The sequence below is a fragment of the Odontesthes bonariensis genome, chromosome 22 (genome assembly GCF_027942865.1).
Source record: "Odontesthes bonariensis isolate fOdoBon6 chromosome 22, fOdoBon6.hap1, whole genome shotgun sequence".
In the NCBI taxonomy this organism is placed as follows: Eukaryota; Metazoa; Chordata; class Actinopteri; order Atheriniformes; family Atherinopsidae; genus Odontesthes; species Odontesthes bonariensis.
In genome coordinates, this window is record NC_134527.1 from 12516960 (window position 1) to 12541153 (window position 24194).

General features: G+C 40.2%; 1 protein-coding gene across 1 annotated transcript in view; it reads left to right on the forward strand.

The window, feature by feature from the left end:
* The window catches only part of nnt (nicotinamide nucleotide transhydrogenase), a 40446-nt gene that overhangs the window by 7899 nt on the left and 8353 nt on the right, over nucleotides 1-24194 (forward strand). Inside the window, exons 5-18 of the mRNA XM_075456388.1 lie at nucleotides 436-523; nucleotides 699-787; nucleotides 1183-1370; nucleotides 1787-1920; nucleotides 2035-2226; nucleotides 3905-4058; nucleotides 5715-5876; nucleotides 12825-12935; nucleotides 14773-14918; nucleotides 15186-15381; nucleotides 15981-16214; nucleotides 18144-18304; nucleotides 21425-21604; nucleotides 21913-22072. Coding sequence (XP_075312503.1) covers nucleotides 436-523; nucleotides 699-787; nucleotides 1183-1370; nucleotides 1787-1920; nucleotides 2035-2226; nucleotides 3905-4058; nucleotides 5715-5876; nucleotides 12825-12935; nucleotides 14773-14918; nucleotides 15186-15381; nucleotides 15981-16214; nucleotides 18144-18304; nucleotides 21425-21604; nucleotides 21913-22072 — 2195 coding nt within the window. The remainder of the gene's footprint in view (nucleotides 1-435; nucleotides 524-698; nucleotides 788-1182; nucleotides 1371-1786; nucleotides 1921-2034; nucleotides 2227-3904; nucleotides 4059-5714; nucleotides 5877-12824; nucleotides 12936-14772; nucleotides 14919-15185; nucleotides 15382-15980; nucleotides 16215-18143; nucleotides 18305-21424; nucleotides 21605-21912; nucleotides 22073-24194) is intronic.

Consider the following 24194-nt stretch of genomic DNA (forward strand, 5'->3'; position numbering starts at 1 on the left):
ATCTTTTGCAGGAAGCAGCATACACATATAAAAGCTTGTGCAGCAGAGTATAGAACAAAAGAACAAAAATACAGGCTTTCTGGGTATACAGTCTGTGTGTATACTTTTTACAGAAACTTAAAGATTTTAGCCTTACTCGGCAGAACGTTTGGCTGAAAACATGTTCAACATTAATTAGCCAACAAGTTAACAAACTGTTTTTTTTTTTTTTTTTTTTTTTTTTTATTAAACCAGTTATTATACTGTTCCTCTTTGTTACACTGACAGCCTTTTTACTGGACATCAATAATATAACTACGACTCTAATGAAACACCACATGTATGTATTAGTAACTCCCGCTTGTGTCAGTACTTTTGAATGTTTAACATGTAAAGTCACAATTTCTAATTAACATCTAAATTCATACGTTTCTGAATGATTCCCTGTCATTCCAGATACAAGGCAGTTCTGCTGGCAGCTAACAGCTTTGGACGGTTTTTCACCGGACAAATCACAGCAGCTGGGAAAGTGCCACCTGCAAAGGTGTGTTAGTCAGTCTGTGTGTGTGTGTGTGTTTGTTTATAGTGGCATTCCTTTTTCTTTTTTATGGAAGTCAAGTCTGTGGATCTGCCTGTGTTAGTTTTTACTGTGAACATGCTGCATCTGCATCATGGTCTGGCCATCTGAAGCTATCATTTTTGTGAATGTTTGTGCATAGGTGTTGATCATCGGAGGAGGGGTGGCTGGGCTGGCTGCAGCTGGTACTGCCAGGGCCATGGGAGCCATTGTCAGAGGATTTGATACCAGGTGTGTTTCTCATATGATCTGGTGGGGGAGGGATGTGAATGCTGTGAAGACCGGAGGATAGGGATCAGTTTTTGAAAGATTGTATTTGACACTGGCAAAAAAGTTGTTTGTAACTGTTACTCTTGCTGCTCATGTTAGTTCTGAAAAATAGTTAGTATTATCTTTATTTGATATTGTGTTTTATTTAAGTAAGAAAGTATTTCCCTTTTTTTTAGCTTAAAAGGCATTCTTAACAAAAAAAAGAAAAAATGTGACGATAGAAGCACATTTCTCCTTTTTTTTCCTCAATTTTTTTCCTTTTATAAACTAATCTTTGCAGTTTTGATTATGTGCAAAGTTCTTTTCTGTTCATTCTGAGATATTTTCTGCCTGACATTATCTCCTCCCTCTGACAGAGCTGCAGCTTTGGAGCAGTTTAAATCTCTGGGTGCAGAGCCGCTGGAGGTGAATATTAAAGAGTCAGGAGAAGGCCAGGGAGGCTATGCCAAGGAAATGTCGAAGGAGTTCATAGAGGCAGAGATGAAGCTGTTTGGCAAACAGTGTCAGGAAGTGGACATTGTCATCAGCACCGCTCTTATCCCCGGTATGCTCGACAGCGGAGAGACACGCACACGTTTCAAAAATAGATTGTCCTTTAAAATCAAGGCTGCATAAATATTTTTCTGCCTCTCTAACCTAAGTATCACTGAGTGTGAGCATGTTGCCTGAACAGGCAGTGAAACAATTTCAAATCTCATGAAAATGATCAATTGATGGCTTTATCATAATGATCACCTTTTGCCACAGTGTCACATTTGTTCCATTTCAGTTGCGGTTTAAGCGGTTTCTGTACATTGTCACCTGGTGGGTCATTGTGTGCTATTGAGGCCCTTTCTTTTGAAAGTTTTTAACTTTCTTATGATTTGAATCTTTCAATAAATGTGATAAGCAAGAGGTTTCTATCTGGTTTTCAGCTCACCATTAATATGTCATGTCTGCCTTTCCATTTAAACCTCACAGGTAGGAAGGCCCCCATCCTGATCACCAAACCGATGGTCGAGAGCATGAAGGACGGCTCTGTGGTGGTCGACATGGCTGCAGAGGCTGGTGGAAACATCGAGACCACAGTACCAGGAGAGCTGTCCGTGTACAACGTCAGTGCTCATTCTGCTCAAACATACTGACAAAAGAAGAGTTTTAAGTTCATACGTCTTCTCATCTAATTTAGTATGATTTATTTCCTCTTTCTTGAATTGATTTATTTCCAGGGGGTGACCCACATTGGCTACACAGACCTTCCCAGCCGTTTACCAACACAGTCCAGCACTCTCTACTCCAACAACATCACAAAGTTGTTGCGGGGTATCAGCCCGGACAAGGAGAACTTTTACTTTGATGTGAAGGACGAGTTTGACTACGGAACCTTGGACCACGTTGTCAGAGGATCAATCGTCATGCAGGTATGAGGTCTCACGTGGCCTAAAGCAAACAAACAGGCACGTGCTGTCGGTGAAATTTCACACGTCATACAGTCTAAGGATCTGTGCAGTCATCAGAAAGTCACTCAGAATTATGTAGATGCCTGCCTCGGTCACTAGATGTCACCCAAAAGCTACATTTTTTTTTCTTATTCTCTGGTAAAGCATCTTTACAGTTGCAAATGGAGCAATGTTCCCGGCTGAATACTGTTCATGAGCTTAATTTCTGAAGATGATGGTGCAAAGAAGACTTACAATTTATTCATGTTGATGAATCTAACCTGTATTTGTGGAAATTAATGTAAATCTAGCGTGGCTAGTAGAAACTTTTAGAAAGTATTGGGTAATCTACCTCTACTATTTTACACCCTGTTTTGGTAAAGCTTTGAAGATTATTTACTTTTGAAGTCCGTCTCTCTCTCTCATTAAGGATTAATTCAGTTTTATTTGATAGATGTAATGCTTTATCAAATTTGTATCACCTTAAAATATGTAGTTGTCAAAGTGTTTCAAAATGCTGAGAACCTCAATTTAAAATCAATAAGTCTTGGAGCCTAAAACAAATACATAACTTGTTTCTTCTTGCATGTAAATGTGCGTAAAATTGGCACATTCTCATCCAATCACAAATATCGGATCGGGGTCTCGATCAAGATGGTTTTTGATTTGGGGTCACCGAGTACACCTCAACTCCTGATCTTTGTTGTTTTACCACAGTTACATGGTTGGCTTTCGGTGCAATGGCTAATTAGCGTATTATTACAGATGGCATTATCGTAGCTATTTCTCAAGATCTCACTGACAATATGAGCACAGTACATAGTTCCTCAGAAAAATGGAACAGCTGCAACTCACCGATAACACTGTATCAGTTGGAGATGGTTCTTTTGTTTTAAAATGATTAAAAAGTTCTCCTGTTCTGCATAAGAATAATTATACTTTTGGCTTTGTAAGTTCCAATAACTTTGATCTACTTTCGGTGTGTAGTTTGCAACTGTGTGCTGTAGGAAAAGGCCAGTGTTGGATTGAGACGCGGTATCAGGTGATGCTCAGTCTTACATGACTCAGAGTCCACTCCTCTTTTGGGTTTACTCTGCATTTTTTATTTTTTTTTTCAAATCTGTTTGGCATTTCATTTACATTTTTTCATTGACGAGCCGTCCATTTGTCCTTTGTGTTCTGGACTCTTTTTAAGGGATCATTTGTTTTATACCATATGTTCAGATGAGTGAACATGATTACCAGCTGAAAGATGATCAGAACACCGGAGCACAGAGTTCATATAGTAATTTGGCCCGTGTCTGACCACAGCAATAAGGTTATAAATGGTGCTAAAGTGCAGATAAATCATACTTACTGCTTTTGCTGATCATTAGTTTGCTTACTTGATCATGACAGAGTAATGTGTCAAATATTTGCAAATACAACCCAGGTCATTCTTGGTCCTCGGTGTATGTTATCGGATTATAAAAGGAAAAAGTCCAAATCACATCTTAATAAATGTAGTTTATGTCTATACAATTTCCCCCACTTTCCCACTTCTCTTTATGGTTGCCCTCTATAAGATCATAAGATGGCTTAGAAAGGCTGAATGTGTCTTGTCATTAATCTATGTATATTTCTTTGTTTCCTCTTATTTTCACTCTGGTATCACCTTCAGAATGGAAACAACATGTTCCCCGCTCCTCAGCCAAACAACTTGCCCGTCGCAGCTCCTCCGAAACCCAAGTCTGTTCAGCAACTCGAGGCAGAGAAGGCAGCCCAAATCTCCCCCTTCAGGGCTACTCTCACCACCGCTGGCGCATACACTGGAGGTCAGTAGTTGTGGATGAATCGGAGCGGGACATTAGAAACAGATTCTCTGTCAGAGAAAAAGGACTACTCTTTCATTTGAGTTGATCGTCACCAGCGGGTCATAAGGGAGTTTGAGGTGTACTGTAAGGTGAAGGATAGGTTAAGAAGCTGCTTTTTAAGTCACTGCTGGAATGTGCGCTGGAGGCGGGAAGTGACAGAGGCACATTACAAGGACGCACACATACACAGGCACCCTGTTAGTGTCAGGAAGTGTGCATTGTAAAAACGGTGTCAAGCTGTGTGTTTGTTTGAAGTTGCACTGAAGTGAGGCGTTCCCATGGCGCTACACAGCCTTCTGTGTAAGTGCAGCAAATGTAGTTAATGTGGTTCACACATTGTCTCTGTGCCTGAGCAGTTCCCTGCTTTAATTCAATTCAAATTCAATTCAAAAATACTTTATTTATCCCAGAGGGAAATTAAACCTCCACACAGCCCTGCTCAGCTTTTCTAGGTGGCAGGAACTTGCTTGGTGCAGACTCTGTGCAAATAGGCCTCTTTAAAATAAAATAAATAAAAAATCTTATTATTTTCAAAATGACCATCATTGATGGAAAAACATTTTTATCTCTAGAAAAGACAGTTTGTTAAATTTCTAACCAGTTTACCAGAGAAATTGCTCTTACCGGCAACTGTACCCGTCAACATGGGTGGTCATGTGTCTGCAACACGTTGCTGTGAACTAATTATGTCTAAAGTTTAGGAAACGTGTTTATTACAATATACTTCTCTGTATACTACTAAGAAAAGATGAGAAAAGTTTGGGTATAGCTTGAAAAAAAACAACTCTTTTCTGCTTCACATGATTGAAATCAATAGCAATGCATGTTTGAACCTCCCTCTGGTGTATTCTGAATTTCTGTTTGGGACACCGGTGCAAGGACTCGGATTACTAGTCTAGTTTAAACAGTTTTAAACAGTTATGGTCTGAATGCTCTTTGCAGCGCCAAGCGTTTGGTGTTTCCAAATGCTGACGGGTTCTTATGAACGTCGCTGTAAACTGGATTAATGCATGCCTTTTGGGAGGGTCTATAAAGGCCAACAGGTGATATTAGATACAATGTTACATACGCTGCTTATTAATTCAGTTAATAAAAATGATTGTGAATGGGACTATCGAGTACATTGGTCTAAAATGGAGCTGGTGAGGCAAACACTGGGTTCATGCTACCTCTGCTTAACATTTATGTCGAGACTCAGTTTTTTCTTGCATTAGGCAGATTACATTTAATATGGGCTTGAGATTTTTAAGCACGGGATTCAAAACATTTTAGTTGGTCACCATAACCCAGCCCCACGATCTAAACAGTTTCTTTACTCTCGACCAACAAAGAGTTGGTGCCGCTGGAGCACCAGTTTATCATGACGAAACATAAACAACTGGTTCTTAGTTGGGCTCTGGCTCCGAACCAGCACTGGAACCACTTTGGTGGAAAAAGCCACTATGTGAAACAGTGGATAGTTTCATGTGTCTTGTTCAGTGTTCAGGCTGAATGTTCTAGCCAATGTTCTAGACATTGGCTTTTATATTATTGTCTGTCTTCGCTCTGGACACACCGCACAAGCTGCTCTACTGGTCTCGATAGCTCTGATTTTGTGTTTTTCTCACTCTGCTTCAGGTATTGCTGCCCTGCTGGGTCTTGGCCTGTCGGCTCCTAACGCCGCCTTCACCCAGATAGTCACCACCTTCGGCCTTGCTGGCATCGTGGGATACCACACAGTGTGGGGAGTCAGTCCCGCTTTGCACTCTCCACTCATGTCTGTCACCAACGCCATTTCAGGTAAGTTGTGTTTCGGGTGTCTCAAACAGTGCTAAAACCTCATCTGAGAACTCACAAATTCATCATTCTGCACCCTCCAACAGGTGGGGTATGGACAAAAAGAATCATTGTCCCCTTTATATTGTCCTCTACAACATAATTGTTGAAATAAAGATCTATCTAGAGAACTGGGCATAACACAGACAGGGCAGCATTCCTTCCTTTGTTGACTTGCTGTTGCTTTTGTGCCATTCAGCCCATATAAAGATTTAAAGCTTCTGTCCTTGGTAATTGTTTGCTTCTGTTTAACACAGTGGGGTTAAGAGGTTAGAGATAAATGTTTGTGTGCATTCGCAAGGCTTTGATCACGCCAAAGCCCCACACAGGAGTCGGAAGTAACACACTGTCACTGGACTTTAAGGGTCAGGGAAGTGTTTCTCATTTCGTCTTATCCTGCCGTGTAACAGCTAAAAGAGGATTTTCACATTCTGCAGAGGGGACCCCCAATGACCCGTCTCATGTTCCCATCTTCATGCCATTCTCCTTTAGCTCTTCACTTGTTTTATTTTTAATGCATTTTTTTTCTCCTGGTTTTAGAAAAGATCAATTCTAACAGAATTTTAAACACTTTGTTTAAAGTTTATCTTTCATTTGCTTTGAAAGATGTAATTCTTCCCTTGAAATTAATCTGGAGTTTTCTCTGCATGATCTGCCCTCCATCTGCCCTCATGTTTAGTTTTTTTTCTTTCTCATCTCCTTTCCAGGTATTTTCCCCTTGCATTTTTGGTGTAACCTCACTACTTCTTTTTCCATTTTATTTCAGCCACCGTCTGTGGTCATGGAAATATAAAGACCAGCAGAATCCTCTTATTGTTGTGCCAGGCATAATTAACACACACACACACACACACACACACACACACACAAACACTCACAGACGTTAGAGAACGCTATTGGAATTCAGGCTTTTCGTGACGGACAGTTATATTCTTCTTGGGGCATTTATAGTGTTACAACCAGTCGTGACTCTGGTGGGCCAATCTTAAATTTTTCAGACACTGGTTTAATTTCCAGTGGCTCCTTGAAGCTCACTTTCATATCTGGTGTCTGATAAATGCTTTAATCTACATGAGAGCTCAGACGGTTCCACTGCCTGTAGCATGATACTTGATGTGTGCCACAGACATACTGGACGTCAGTCCACCCAATAGGTACACAAACACCTGTGTATGTATCACACTTGGTGTTTAGGTGTGTCCACGGATGCCTGTTGGCACTCTCTCTGGCTAATATGTTCTTTGTGGCAGGCAGACACGTCTTTGATCTCCACATTAATTCAAGTTAATAATACCTGAAACTTTACCTGTTTTCTTTCTGTTTTGTCTAAGTTCTTGGCATTGCCACACTCCCTTTGGCAGTCACCATGTTGGGCTAGTTGGGCCCATGACTGGTTCAGTTCAGAGTGTGTGACTGTCATGGTAACTCTGTTATTTCTTTAAGGTAATCTGGTTGTTCTATTCTTGCTGTATTGTTTAAATAAATAAGCGTATCTAACAAAGATTGGCATCTTTGAGTATCAAAACTCCAAGGAGGGCAGATCATGAATAACTTTTTGTCTTAACTAGAATAATTTATGTCATTAAATATATGCTGCAATGATCATTAATCAGAACAGTTCAATTCACTTTTATTTCTATAGTGCGAAATCACAACAAATGTCATCTCAAAGCACTTCAAAGACACAATCCAGTTCAAGGCAATTATTGTTCCAATAATTGTAATGCAATCATAACCCAGTCAAATCAAATGAACTAAAATCCAAATGAATCCAATACATACAAACCTAATTAAAAGGATAGTTGCCCAGTTAAGAAAACATTTTTTTTTATACAATTTTATTTTTTACTTTGTCATGATATGTGTCCAGTCTGAACAAAGCCCAGTCATTACAATAAACTCCAACACAGACTGGAGAACAAAAAACAATAAACAAAAACAAGTTTCTTCTTTTCTCCACATCACAACATTTTTCTCTCCACCCGTTCCTCCCCACACACTCACACGTGTGCCCCCCCGCCCCCCCCATCCCCACCCCATACACACCAATACCACACACACCCATACGACAAACACAGACACCCCCCCCCCCCCCCCCCCACACACACACCCACACCCACACACTTCAGGGTTTCCACTCAGACGCTCCCAGACACCGCCTTACTACTTGCCACTGAAATTACAATGCTTCATATAAGCAATTCCACACTTTTTTGAACTGTTGCTTTTTGTTATTTTCTTCATATATGGTTCCTTCAATACTTAAATAATGTTTCAACAGACGCTTCCATTCATAAAGTGAAGCTGCTACAGGGTTCTTCCAATGTTTTAAAATAAGTTTTTTATAAATCAGCGAACAAAAACATATCTGCCAACCTAATGGGTATCTTACCTGTTCTGTATTGTGAAGGATGCATAACTGAGGTGTGAGATTAATTGTAACTCTGCACACCGTATTAATCAATTTTTCTATCTCCATCCAAACCTGGTTAATTGCTGGACATTCCCAAAAGGCATGTATTAATGTATCTTCCTCTGTAAGGCATTTTATACAAAGAGCAGAAGAAGAGGGATCAAATTTGTGCACCTTAGATCTCGTATAGTATATTCTTGTCATTAGTTTGTATTGAATGAGGCGTAGATTTTCATTAGTAGTGATATTATGTGTTACTTGTAAACACTCCTTCCATTTTACCTTTGAATCAGTGATCCCAAGGTCATTATTCCAGTTCTGATATATTTTGTGTAATGAATACCTGCCAGCTAGTTCATCAATCAGACCATTATATAAAGTTCCTATCAGTTTCCTTTTTTCACCGGTTTTTAAGATCCATTTAACTGCAGGTGATTCTATGCATCCCTGTAACAAAATTTTATCTTGTAACCAACTTCTTAATTGTGAATATTTCAAGAATTCAGTATTTGTTAAGTTAAATTTTTGTTTAAGTTGATCAAAAGACAATATTTTACTCTCTTCACATATATCCGACACTGTTAATATTCCTTTATCCTTCCAACTACCCCAATTAAGTTTTTTATTCTGGATAGTAATTGCAGAATTGTTCCATAGGCCTACAGTCCCTGGCAGTCCAATCTCTGTATGTAATATGCTCTTTATTTTTTGCCATGCCTTCAGTGTGCTGTTAATTACAAAACCACCTTTTATTTTTCGTCTTGTAAACATAGCTACAAACAAATTATCTAATCCAAGTTGAAAGTCCTCTATCTTGACCCATGACTCTTCCTCTGTTCTGTTTATTATTTTATCAAAATAAAACGATTGTGCGGCATAGTAATACATCTCAAAGTTTGGTAAGTGAAGTCCTCCTTCGCTTCTTTTATTCTGAAGGAGCATCCTACTCAGTCTGGGAGTCTTATTTGACCAAATAAATGAACTAATAAGTCTTTCAACAGTTTTAAAAAAGGTTTTGGGGGGTATAACTGGTATTACCTGGAAAACAAACAGAAATTTGGGCAGCCAAATCATTTTTACCAAATTAATTCTACCAATGATGTTAATCGGGAGGTCCTGCCACTGGCCTAAACCAGCTTTTAGTTCCACAAGTAAAGTTGAATAATTATTTTGATATAATGTCTTTTTGTCTGTACTGATGTGGCATCCTAGATACTTAATCTTATCCCTCTGACACTTAAATTGTATTAGTTCATCTTTATTTTGCCGGCATCCTGTTATTGGCATTACTTCTGTTTTATCAATATTTATTTTATATCCTGAAATTCTGGAGAAGCTCTCTATTACCCCCATCAATGCCGGGATTGATTTAATAGTATTGGTTAGGTAAAGCATAAGATCATCCGCATACAGACTTAGCTTGTAGCACTCCCTATCTACATATATACCGGTTATTTCCTCACATTCACGGATTTTCTGTGCCAGCGGTTCAATAGCCAAGGCAAATAACGTTGGTGATAGAGGGCAACCTTGTCTTGTACCTCTTGCGATCTTAATAGCTTCTGATAAAATGCCGTTTGAGTAAACATAGGCCGTCGGTAGTTTATAAATGGTTTTAATCAGATCTATTATTCCTTTTGGGAAGTTGAATGCCTCCAGTACCTTATACAAGTAGCTCAATTCCAGTCGATCGAATGCTTTTTCAGCGTCTACTGCCATTAATGTTAAATCTATATTTTGCTGTTTGGCATATTGTGTTAAAGATATACATGTTCTAACATTTGTTTTTAAATTTCTATTTTGTATAAAACCTGTTTGGTTATAATGTATAAGTAGTGGAAGGACTTTGGCCATTCTATTGTTTAAGACTTTTGTAATAATTTTATTATCGCTATTTATTAAGCTAATTGGTCTGAAGTCAGATGGCTTATTACACTCTCTACCTGGTTTTGGAATTACATTTATAATGGTTTGATACATTGATGGGGGTAATATACTCTCTGTAGTTGCATATTTTAAAACTTCAACAAAAAATGAACCTATTTGGGGCCAAAACTCTACATAAAACTCGATTGGTAACCCATCCATACCAGGGGCTTTACCTTTGGCAAAACTGTCCATTGCCTCTTTAATTTCAGTTTCAGAAATCTCTTCCGCCATTTCCTCCTTCTGATTTTCTGGTAGTGTCTTAATATCAATGCCTTTCAGGTACAGTTCTTGTTCATTACTTTCACAAGCCAGTTCAGAACTATACAGTTGTTTATAAAAAGAAGCAAATTGTGTATTTATAGCTATATTGTCTGTGATAGGAAGATTCGATTCAGGGTCACGAAAAACTATAGATTCCTTCATTGTCATTTTCTTAACTAAAGAGGATAGTTGTTTACCTGATTTATTTGAGGATACATACCTTAACTTGTTAGAGTTGTGTCTGATGTTGTTTGCATGCGCTTCCCCCCCCCAGTTAAGAAAACAAACCGATTTAATCGAAACAATACAGTCTTCCGTCCTGGTTATGCACGAGGCAACGGTAAGAAACCTCTTGCACAACCAGAACCAGGAAGGGCGGCCATGTGCCTCGACTGACTGGGGGTTGAGACGAAAGGGAAGGGGAGACAACAAGCACCATAACACCAATCTATGGATACTTTCTGAGAAAGAGAAACACAAGTTAATGACAATAATAATGTCATATGTCGATGGAGAGTAAAGATGGCAGCGGGAGGAGAAATGCATCATGGGAGACCAGCAGTCAAGGCCTACAGCAGCATAACTATGGGATGTTTGGGGTCACTTGAGCCATCCCTAACAGTAAGATTTATCATAAAGGAAAGTTTTAAGCCTAATATCACAGGTAGAGAGGGTGTTTGCTTCCTGAATCCAAACTGGCAGCTGGTTCCACTGAGAGGGGCCTGATAACTGAAGGCTCTGCCTCCCATTCTACTTTTAGAAACTCCGAGAGTAAAGAGCTCTGTTGGGAAAATATCAAACTGTGAGATCTTTAAGATATAATGAAACTTGGTCCTTAAGAGCTTTATATGTGAGGAAAATAATTTTACATTTCATTCTGGATTTAACAGGGAGCCAATGAAGAGAAGGTAAAACTGGAAAAATATTATCTCTCCTCCTAGTTCTCATCAGAACTCTGGCTGCAGCATTTTGGATCAGCTGAAGGCCGGCACTTTTTTTTTGTTTTAATGCCAAACGTCAGTCTCGACTAACTTGCATATATTTGTTTCCAAATTAGTCTTGTAAAGAATCTGGATCCAATTTTTGGTAGGGCATTCAGATGGGCAAGGTTTAAATGCTTACCACAAATCCATCTATGTATTAAAAATATAAAAAAATGTATAAGTTGGAAAATAAATAAATCAGTTTGCTTGATCTCGTGTTAACCAAGCAAAAAATGAGTAAAAGATCAATTTGAAAAATAGTTTAAATACTACATTTAAAGTTCACGTTTCAGTGATAAAATTTTAATGATTTCATTAATTGACTAAATAAGGAGGAATTGGGGAACACCTTGCCTGAAATTGCTGAACAGTCTATTGAGTCTATAAAAGCTGTTTATACGTACGTGTGTGTGTGTGTGTGTGTGTGTGTGTGTGTGTGTTAAACAAGGTGGACACCTAAAACACACCGATTACTTCATAGACACAAACTTACAGTCAAATTACTCATGAGTCTGATTGTATATGTAATATGGTTGGTTAGTTTTGTAATAAGACCAAAGCATCCTAACCATCACAATATGGAGAACTGAAACATTTTAAGGTGTCCTTTGCCCAAAACTCAATGGCAGATGTTTGGAAAACGCATTATTCTGGCAGGTTGCGTCGTAACATGATAACTTGTTGTCGTTTCCTGCAGCGGTCGTCATCTCTTCTGTTTCAGTACAGATTTTAAATGAGCTTTTAATTACGTAAGAGAAGTTGAGAAATTATGTTTGGCAGGATTTGAAACTTTGTATAGGAGCTGATATACACACATGATTATAAAGCTGTTTTTTTGGCCCTTATTTGAAAGTCCCAATTTAGATTTGTAGACTTCCAGCACAAACATGCGCGCACGCACACACACACACACACACACACACACACACACACACACACGTTAGTCAGCCTTAATTGCACACAAGCTCTTAATATGCTGTGTACTGCATCTTACTGCCTGTAAATCATTACGGGACTGATGTTATCAGGTTTACTGAGCCTATTTTGGAAAATACATACACTTTTTTTTCTTTATTTTTTTCCTGTTTCCTTTCCCTTTTTTTATCACTACATCTTCCCATTTCTTTTTCCAGTCCGGCAGGCAAACTGTATCCTGCGTGTCTGTAGACGTGCTGATTGAAATAACAATTTTGAGAAGTATTACTTTAATTCTGAAATTGATGTTTTAGTTCCTGTGTCGTTTCCCTCGCCACATATTTTGTTGCTTTGTATCCTGCGTTCTGAAAGCGGAAATTTCACGAACACTGACGTATACGTGTTCCGCAGGTCTGACGGCTGTGGGTGGTCTGTCCCTGATGGGAGGCGGCTACTTGCCAGCTACTACTGCGGACACACTGGCCGTGCTCGCAGCCTTCATCTCTTCAGTCAACATTGCTGGTGAGTCACCCAAACATAGACACCTCGCAGTGATCCCTGCCAGTTACAGCAACTGTGAGCCAATGAAAAAAAACAACTTCGGCTGATGATTGAGGCGCTTTGTATTGATTGTACAATAACATAATTTCGACCCAAGTTTTGCAGCTGCCCTTTCTACCAATCTGCTCAGACCAGAGTCAGTGGCTCAGGGTTGGACCACACACATCCAGTCCTGCTATTACCCTTAATAATTCCCATTATAATGACAGAGTATTCCTGGAGTCATTATACGACTCATCACTCTTTAATAGTCCTGGGAAATGAAGTGTTCTTCCAGCCAAAAAGTTTTCGTATTCGATCACATCTCGGCATCAGGGCAGACTTTGATGCAAGCAGTAGCTGGCTGGCACTATGGGTCAGTTTAGTCCATTTTGTAAAAATGCACTAAAGCGTCTCATCATAGTGAGTTTGAGAAGTTTAGGACACAAGGTTTTGAGTTCAAGTCGGTGCTATGAATCCTGCTACAAAGCAAGAGCCCTTCAGGCTCTTCAGCTTTACTGTTCATACAAAACATAAAGAAGTGAAATTCATTTCCAGTGAGACGGAGCTCCTGGTTTCACATTTCAACAAAAATAAGATATTAGAATGCACCGAGAACACTTGGCAGCATTAATGCTGTTGTTGAATGTCAGTGGGCATATTTTCCTGTTCGAGCCACTTATTTTAGGCATAACCATTAGCTTGAAATGTGATAACATTGTAAACATTAAACCTGCTTAACAACATTGCCTTAGTATTGTTAGTGTTTGTATGCTGAGGTTAGCTTAACCCATTCAGACTGAAGGCTTAGTTATAACGGCCTTCTAAAACGTGAGAAAACGTAAAAATGTTCACTCAAGCTTTTTATTTTTCAGCCTCTAGAAACTAGAAACATGACATAAAACAGCATATCTGAGGTTAAACCTTCTGCTTTTATTTATTTGTTCAATATATTTTGAAGTTCGACTTGTGTGCCTTTATAAATGTTGATGCAGCGTTTGTGTCGCTTCGGGCTCGAAAGGCAAAACGACCCATATGTTGCTCCGAGTCGTAATGGGTCATTCTGTCAGCACTGATGTAAACTATTCTTAGACTTGTTTTAAGCCTCATTACTTAAACTCTGCTGCTGATGGGCTTATTTTTCTTTCTAAATACAAGGCCATTGGACCCATTCTAGGATTTAAAGAAAAAAAAAAGAGCGAGAACAACCAAAAGAAATTAGCGGATACTGGCTTTGTGTTGTTTAAATATACGAACATTCTTCCATATTAATATATTGACACAGACTGGTCTGCAATAAAAATAGTCAAATTATTATTTTATGTTTTAACTAGGACATTCTACGGCTAAAGTTACATGTACTGGAAAGAAACAGATGCTAACCTCTGATTCACCCTTGTATGTATGGGTGCATGTGAGTGCACGTGGCCATGATCATGCCAGAGGGGGAAAGGGAGACTCACACACGGTAATGTGATATTCTCTTGTAAAGCAGTGAGACAGTGTCTGGTCCTGGTTTGACACTTCTGAGGTTTTCTACTTGAAATATTTACACTGACATAAAGTAGACTCATTAAATTCCTGACATTGGTTATTGAACTTGGCAACAGTTTTTAGCTATTGGCTTTGCAACACCTGCTGCACTATTTCAGGTGCCCTGACTACTTGCCTCTACACCTCTTATTTTTTTTTCCTTCATAGAGTTTATATTAATGTTTTTTTTTTTTTTCTATTGCCATTGGTTTTGTTCTTGAAACCAACTTTCAGACCTGATTTTGTTCCACTGTAAGCACATGTGAATACATTTTCTCTCCCCCAGGTGGTTTCCTGGTGACCAAGAAGATGTTGGACATGTTCAAACGTCCCACTGATCCTCCTGAGCACAACTACCTCTACCTGCTACCAGGTGGTGTCTTCATTGGAGGCTATGCTGCTGCTCTGCAGTCTGGATACAACATTGAACAGGTGTGAACAGGTGTATGAACATGTGGTCATGTTCATACCGTGACCACATGTTTTGTGTGTATTTGTGGTCCCGCAGAGTTGGTAGAAAACAGGCTGTGACTACACAAGTTCTCCACACCCCCAAATGTGCTCTTTGTTTTTGCAGATGTTGTACAGAACCTTCCAAGTAAAATCATTTGCTAAATGATTTAATTATTTTTCATCCTGTGTTCGCTCAATCCTTGTCCTCAACACCTTTTTCCCCACTTGGTCCCGTCCTCTCACCAGATGATGTACCTGGGCTCAGGCATGTGCTGTGTCGGTGCCCTGGCTGGCCTTTCCAACCAGAGCACAGCTCGGCTGGGCAACGCTCTGGGCATGATAGGAGTCGCAGGAGGCATCGCTGCCACTCTGGGAGCTCTTAAACCTAATCCTGAGCTCCTGGCACAGATGAGTGCAGCCATGGCTGTGGGTGGCACTGCTGGTGAGTGTGTGTATTGATATTGGCCAAATAAGCAGACGGACCTGCGAGGCAAACTCTCGCAGGATGGAGCTGCTGCAGATGGATCCGGGTTTTGTGTTTGTTTGCGTGTGTATGCATGTATTCTTAGCTCAGCCAGATTAAGAAACGTGTGCCGAGAGCGGAGTGTGTGATGTTAACATCAAACACGACATGACTAACTCCGGCCAGACGCAGGAGGCCTGTCGGAACAGTCAGCATCAGGTATTACTCACATTCTCTCTGTTTGAGGATAGTTTGATCATTTAAATGCTAATTGTTCCAGTAACAAAAGATGAAAACCAGACTAAACAATTCGCACAGATAATAATGCTGTTTTCCAGATAGTGTTGAAAGGCTTCCTGCAGGACATATACACACACATAGTGTAGACCAGCACAAAACATGGAACTGTACCAGAGTGGTCCTCATCAGCAGCACCTGGCTCTTCAAATGGGCCTACTTCCCAGCAGTCCTCTGAGTTTGTGTGCATGTGCACGTGCTTGCGATTTGCACGGTATTTGTGTGTGGGAGTCAAGGGGCATTGCACTTAATTAATTTGTCTTTTTTCTTTCTCTCCGTAGGCTTGGCCATTGCTAAGAAGATCCAGATCACTGACCTGCCCCAGCTTGTGGCTGCGTTCCACAGTTTGGTTGGGCTTGCTGCTGTACTCACCTGTGTGGCTGAATATATGATTGAGTATCCCCACTTTGCCACCGACCCAGCAGCCAACCTCACCAAGATAGTCGCTTACCTTGGTACCTATATCGGTGGAATCACTTTCAGTGGCTCTTTGGTGGCGTACGGCAAACTGCAAGGTGAGAAAATCATGGTCACATACACCAGGTGGTCATAACTTTAAAACCGCTAGGCTGATAATGTATAGGTGAGACCTGTGAGGTTGTAATGTGGAAATTGTCTGCTGATCCTTTAGGTCCTGCTAGTTGTGGGGTAGGGCCTCCATAGATCAAGCTTGTTCATCAGCAGATTCTCGACTATTTAGCCTTTAGGCATTTCTAAGCAGGTTTTATTGTCTTGCTAGTAGAAGCGAGTGCTATTGGATAGTACCCTTGCCATGAGGGGTGGAATTTGTCTACAGCAATGTATCCTTTCAGCCCAAAGAGTTCTAGGATCTCCCAGAGGAGAACTTTAGATTGAGGAATTCCCTTGACAACTACAAACTTTCAGGAGCTTTTTTCCTCTTTTCATCAGTGATATTAAACAGTAAACAAGTCAAATTTACATTTAGTATCTTCCGCCACCAACGCAACAATCAGTTCTAACATACGACCATCTGCATATTATTATGTAGGGTCTTTGTGGATTAGGCTTGCCTCCCACAGATGCCACCGGATCCCATCAGATTGGCATCTTGGGAGTTTTGACGTCTGAAGAACACTTCTAACTCTTTGTCTTCTTTGAGCCCTTTCTAAGCAGTTTGTGCAGCAGTTTTGTCCTGCAGAACATCGTGTTGTAACAAGATGAACTGTGTTCCTCACTTTAGCTGTCAGTAGTTTTAATGATGTGGCTGATCATCGTAAGCTGAGAGCCTGGACTTTTCTTTCCATTTTCTCCATGTATTTCGTTCCCTCAGGCGGTTATTCATTCTGCCAATGTTTACAGGTTTAGTTGGTGCTGGCGTTCATTTCTCATGGTCGACCACAATCTGTAGTCTACGCATCGACAACACAAAAAAGATTTTAGGGCTCCTTATCCTGCAGTCATAGAAAGGAAAAAATCCCTGCAGTATTACAGCACTTTTTCTTTACATGGGTGGTACGTCTCATTAGGCATGTTCATACCAAACGGTTCTAATGGATTTACTCAGGGTAGTGGTGCCTGGGGAGATTCCCAAAGGAAGACGTATCTTGAGGTACTTTTTCTTTGGTTGCATTTCCACTGCAGTTTAGCTTGCCAGTGGGTAGTAAAAGAGTGAAAATGATGCTGTAATTCATTGATGACATATTTACGATATACAAACTTCAGTCGGTCCATTCCTCCAATTTGTTTGGGTTTTTAGAGGCTAATGTTAAGAACTTTTTGAAAATATAGGCTAATAAATAAAGTCGTATTACAGTTGTTTACCATTGTTTTTTCTTTTTTTTTTTATGCACTATCCATCATCATACATTTACTTTGTCTGAATCAGTTACCATACAGTTGCATCAGAGACCTATATGCTAAGAAAGCTTCTACTCTTCTACTAGTAGATGCTGAAAAGACCCTGAAAAACAGTTTTATACCAACAATCAGCCACAGTTTAAAAAAGAATGGTGAATTGCACCCCACGGTTACAAGCATCTCTCAAATGATCACGTACCCAATGCGAGGACCCAAGGTTTCCCAACAGAACATCACCTTTGACATAACTACCTGCCAGTGGTTTTAATGTTGTGGCTGGTTAGTGTGCATGTCCTAGAAAAGCAAACATTTACACATCTAGTATACTGATGCACAGAGCTGGCAGCCGATATTTCCATGCTATCGTAACGTACGTTCATTACACTGTCGATGATCGCAGCTGCCAAAGTCGTTATCCTGGTGTTATTGCTGTTTAACTCTATATATGTGCAGAACACATGTTGGAAAAACCTTCCCTTTTTAAACAAATGGTTCAAAGGAAGTAAAAGTAAATGAAAGTGCGATCAAAGCTGAACGATATCTGTGTGTGCAATCTATATAGTTTTTCTATTTTTCCTCCTCATCCTTCTATTTCCCCTCACTTTCTCCTTCTGGTCTCTTTGAAGGTGTTCTGAGCAGTGCTCCCCTGATGCTTCCCGGGCGTCATGCTCTCAATGCCACTCTCATGGCAGCTTCCGTGGGTGGAATGATTCCCTACATGTTGGATCCAAGCTACACCACAGGCATCACCTGTCTCGGATCAGTGTCTGCCCTCTCCGCTCTCATGGTATGCTGCTCCGTGTGTGTACCTATGGCCTGTTGTTGCTCTCAGCAATGCCCTTTAAAGTAATACTATGTAACATTTCTACCTTAAAATAACAGCTTGAAAAAAATTGTGAGGCTAGAATGAGTTTCAATGTTACGATTGGCCTGTCTCCTATGCCCTTCGGGGGTCTGAGCTGGATTAACTGCGCTATGTAACTTTGCTGGACCGGCCCGGGAGCTGAGCGGAAGAACTTCGACTTGCTTTCTGGCACACCTACCGCAAAAACAAATAGACCCCTCTCACGCTCCCAGGTACATTTGATTACTCTTACCTTCTTGGTCGACATAGCTTGCACCTTCTGACTCCTCGCCGGTTCGTCAACAAACGTGAAACGTGAAAGCGAAAGGGTGTTGTATTTACGACAGTGTAACCGTACATTACCTCCAAGCCTGTAGGGGGAGCTCCATAATGGGCTTTTTGAGAAGTTCCATTGTATTGCTTTAAAAGAATATTTTAAGTTGATGGAAAAATTCAGTCAAATCCAGGAAGCAGAAACTAGGGCAAAGGAGTCAGGAAAAGGTGTGTTGGAGACCAACTTGGTTGTGAAAGTGAGCAAAAGAACAACAGAAGAATTTCTAAAAAAGAAAATGTTGAGAAAACAAGAACAGTTGCTGTCCAGAAATGCAGAGTGGAGCAGAAAGCTGACAGCCAAATGGCTTAGACATGTCCCTCCATCTTTTTTAACTTATTATCGATGTCTCCATTATTGTGAAGGCAATGCTTAGCTGTCTCACTGGAGGTAATGAGTAAGACATCCGTTGCGATTCATCATACATTTCAAAGGCAATGAAAAAAAAAGAAAAAGAAACGCTTTTGAAAGTTTACCCAACATTTCACACAAAGGCTAGGATCAGTTCCACATTCAAATGAAAAAACAAGTGCTGTGATACTTTTAGGGGAATTTAAGTAGTTTTAGAAATGATGCTTGTCTCAGAAGGCCTCTGAAGATGGATTATAATGAAACCAACCCACCAGTAAACAGCTGGAGGACACATGAATTCCTTTTTACAGTCTTTCAGTGTTGTTGCTGAACAACAGGACTGAGTCCCAGGAAAAATGTACTGTAAAAGCATCCCAAGAGAGGTCTGATGATTACAATTTCACTTTCTTTTGTTACTGGCCTGACCTCTAATTGGTAATTCAAGCACGGTGTTGGGCATCGTCTACTGTATGCATGTTCACAGTCTTGCACAAGTTTTCAAAGGTAAACCTGCGGTGATGTCGGCAAGAAGCGTCTGATGTGCGAGCTGAAATAGATTAAAGGCACAGTGGATTCTGGAGCTCACCAGTGCTTCGGTAACTGCAGTTGGCTCTTGTTAAACATAAACCGCACAGATGATAGAGAGACGGAGAGCATGTGAACCTAATTGTAAAAGATGTTTTCTCTTTGTTTCTTAAGGCAACCAAAACAGTCAAACAATACATCAATGGGATGACTAGTTTCACTTTCAAGAGGAGTTACAAATAGGATGGTAACGTGGGATTCAAGTCCATGCATAGCTGGGTTCCGTGTTTGCACTTCTTTCCAGTTAGCTGTGATTGCCTAGAGTGGGGGCCCAAGGGTACACACAGTATCACCAGAGTTTTCTTGTTTTATTTTTGATTGATTGTTCTCACAATCTTCTTCATGATAGAGAACCAGATGAAATGCTGCTGAATTATCAGCCTTTATAAGATTTTGCTTTTATATCATCACCAAACATGCAATTTTAAAATTATTGGAAACTCCTTTGAGAACATTTCACATGGAATTTCAACATTTATTTATTTTTAAAGCTATCATACAAATCCCAAAGAAATCTCTTTGTACTGTTTTAACTGATTTGTATGGTTTTCAGTGGAATACGTCCAGGCTATCCTGCACATGCAAGCAAAGCACACATTTACCACCAAATAAATAGCCCTTGTAACATGTGACAGACCAGATATGGCGGTGCGCTCAAGAAAATGATGAACGCGTGGGTTACCTCTGGCTCTAAAGCTTACTTTTCATTTCCACTTCTAAGGCTGTAAACAGGATGCACAACATTCATATGTAGCCTGGGTCTATCATGGCTGCAGACAGATTCTGCTAATGCAACTCAACAACACTCCATACAGAGGGCAGAGGAGTCGGTATCTTCCCAGAACATCAAGTAGCACTTTTACACGAAATGAGGAAAAAACTGATCATTGGGTTCGTTCAACCAAAACTGGATTTTTTGGAAATTCGTGTAACCATGCCAGTCCAACTGAAATCGCACACATTCAAGCTTCTCAAAACTGGAGCAACAGATTGGACTCACACCGCCGTGCATGTATGTGCACAGCTGGACCCAAATGATCCTCGGCACTTGATACATACCCCAAAGTTCTATCTTTTTTTTTTTGCACTTTTTATTGTAAAAATAGTAAAGCATAAGGGAAAAAAAGCTACCCTCATTCAAACATTTTTTTCTTTTCTGTTCTGTCACGGCTAAACGCGTCCGACATTGGGGTTGAAAAGCAGCCCGTGAAGACCACGTGTCTCGGACGCTCAAGCATTTCCACACTGTCGCTCTGTTCTAATAAAATCCAGATTTTATAAAAGGCGTCATGTGACAAAATTATCATTCGAGTATCGGTATGAATTGAGCTACTTACATGGACAATGAGCTACGAAGAAAGTTGGAAGCGGCAGAATATCTTGAAAGTTTTCTCACCGTCCACTATTGCAGGGTCAGACATCATTTAGTCAATAACTTGATTCTGCTCCCGTGCATGTATACTGGGACATGATCCAATTAAATGGCTGAGTCGAACTCGATGTAGCTCAACTCAGCCGTGCATGTACCGGCCTGTGTGTCACTCAGGTTAACCACAGAACTAACTTGGCAAGTTACTGTACATTGGGTTAAAGCATATTGTCTCCACTCTTAGTATCATGATGTTATTCATTTAAATCCTAACAGACACCAAATTGAGATGAACTAATGACTCGTGACATTACATATATTATTTTTCTAGCTAATTTCCACTTCCACGCTCTATCTTGCTTTATTGAACAACTTCTCTTTTTTCTTTACTGGATCAAACTTCATGATTCTTCCTACTCTCCTTCAGGGTGTAACATTGACAGCAGCTATCGGAGGCGCTGACATGCCGGTAGTCATCACCGTGCTCAACAGTTACTCAGGCTGGGCCCTGTGTGCTGAGGGCTTCCTGCTCAATAACAACCTACTGACCATCGTCGGTGCTCTCATTGGGTCGTCTGGAGCCATTCTGTCGTACATCATGTGTGTGGTGAGTGGAGTGCAGTCTTGCTTTGAAGAACAAACACAGAAATGTTGCTGCTTTGCTTACTCGGCCTGACAATTGTCATTGAATTATTGCGCTGATGCGTTTTGGAGATGAGAGCGTGCTGTTGAATGAGGTCGTTCCTCTCCTGTCCACCAGGAGGGACTCTTATCTTTACCAATGTAGTGAGACTGTGGAATCCCTGTTCTGATTTCTTCTCGTAGCTCTGTATTTCTACACACTCTCAATGAAATTAAAAACAAAAGGTAAACAAAGAAGTAAAAAAATGCACAATATATTTTCTTTCCTCGCAGGCCATGAATCGTTCACTGGCTAATGTGATCCTGGGCGGTTATGGCACATCTTCCACCGGTTCAGGAAAGGCCATGGAGATTACGGGGACACACACAGAGGTCAACGTGGAACAGACTGTCGAGATGATTAAAGACGCTCAGTCCATAATCATCACTCCAGGTAAAACTTGCACACTGAAAAAAAACAAACACACACACACACACACACACAGAGGTCTTGGAACAGGCGTGGAAAAACATGCCGCTTTGACTTTTCCCATCACCCTTTTTTTATTTTCTTCCTGCACGAGCAAAGTGTGTCTTCTGTTTATTTAACCTTTTCTTGACCTATGTTACATCACCATTTTGCTAGGCTAATTGACAAGTCACGGCGGAGCACACGCACGCAAAAACCCACCCTCTTATGTTTCTGTGTGGTCGGCGGTCCCCGTAAATAGACATTCTACAGTGCAGCGTATATATGCAAGGGTCAAGGGGAAATTGCATGAGATGAGGGTAGACAGAGTTTATGCTGACAATTCAAATACCGTGTTTCAAATTGGCTTGTAGTTCCTGTTTCCAGGTTGAAGCTTTCCAGCTGCGTTTTTTTTTTTGTTTCATGTGTTTTTAATATTCATCTACATACAATATTTGACAAATACAGTATGTGTGAGAACCTCCCATTGTTATGACCGTCATTGGAGCTGCTGCTGTAAATTCATTACTGTGTGGCCCGGTGACATTTTAGCCCCCTCGTCAGACTGTTGTGAAGCGGTCACGGTTCCAAAGAGTTGTTTTGTTCACGTGGGTACATGTAAACACAGACTTGAAGCATCTACCCTGCAAATTGGTGATTCCAGTCAGTAATGAGCACCTATTTACAAAAACGAAATCTTCAGAGGAAACCGCTGCGATTTGCAAAAATTGCAGAATTGAAGTGGTCATGCGGTCCATTGAAAAAGCGGGGCTTCAAATGTAGGTAAAGCCATCTTTTTTTTTTTTCGTCTTTTGCAAGAAGAAAAGAAGACAAAAAGGAACATTTCTGACAACTAAAACCAAAAGCATGTCAAAAGAAGGAAGTGGGAGAAACGAAGGGACAGAAAAAAGAATTGCATACATATTTTCTGTAGTGTTTTCTCAAAAGTCGTCCACAAATAAACTCACTCAGAGACAGGAAGAATAATAAAATACCAGACATTTCTTTGAAATTTTACACACTATTATTCACTGCAAAGGGAAAACATCTTGAAACAAATAAGACTCCAAACGATTTTATGGTGCAAATAACTCAAAAGACATCAGTTAGCCAACAAGCCTCTGAACCTTGATAGAAAAGTCTGAATCACAGTCAGCTCTTGGCACTTAAACAGTTTTAATGAAAAGGGCGCAGGATCGTTATAGTGCCACATTATACAGTATGGACACAGTTAAAAAATCAGTACAGTTACATTTATAATATGACTTTTATACTATCGATATATGTATAGGCAGTATTTTATCATTCACCTCAGTTACATAACACAGACCTACAGAGGAAAGGGCCTTAAATGCCTAAACTTTTCTGTCTTGACACTGTGTAGTCTAGTATTGTTAAACAAGGCCAGCTTTCAGTCAGTGCCCTTGTTTCCATTCCAATAATTCTTCCTTAATTGGAGCTGTCACAGTCACTTTGCCTGATTGACATCTATGGAAACAGTTAAGACCCTGCCTGATAAACATGAGTGTTTTCTTGCCTTTGTCTGAACCATCTCTTTATGGTTTCTAGCCCACATGTTTTTTCTTACACTCGAGACTCATGCGAGAATATTGCCAGCGCCGAGTTATAAAAAGGGTTACATGGAAGGGGAGCGAAAATGGAGATCTTTGAATTTGTTTAGCAAGACGGCAAACGGCCTCCACATCTTCCTTAAGCTGATTGGAAACCATGTTATTTGGAGTGGTGTGATGTAACGAGACAGTTTCTGACTAGTTGTTGTGACATGGTTTGTAAACACCACTGGACCGTTTGACATGTGTTTGTGGGAGTCGGTGTGATAAAAATCCATAGTACCCATAGCCCATACAGCAGCATCATTCCACATGAAAGCAATCCAAGGCTGAGAGAAACACACTTCGCCTAAAGATTTTAGTGCCACCGTCACTCCATAAGGCAATCTGATGTTATATATATGTATTATATACAATATGCGTCAAAATTTGTTGTAAAAAAGTTGTTGTAACGTGAGTGACACTGTGTATTATAAATGTTAGTTAATTCAAATACCTGAAGACAGGTTTTTATACTGAAACAAAGTTGCAGAAAT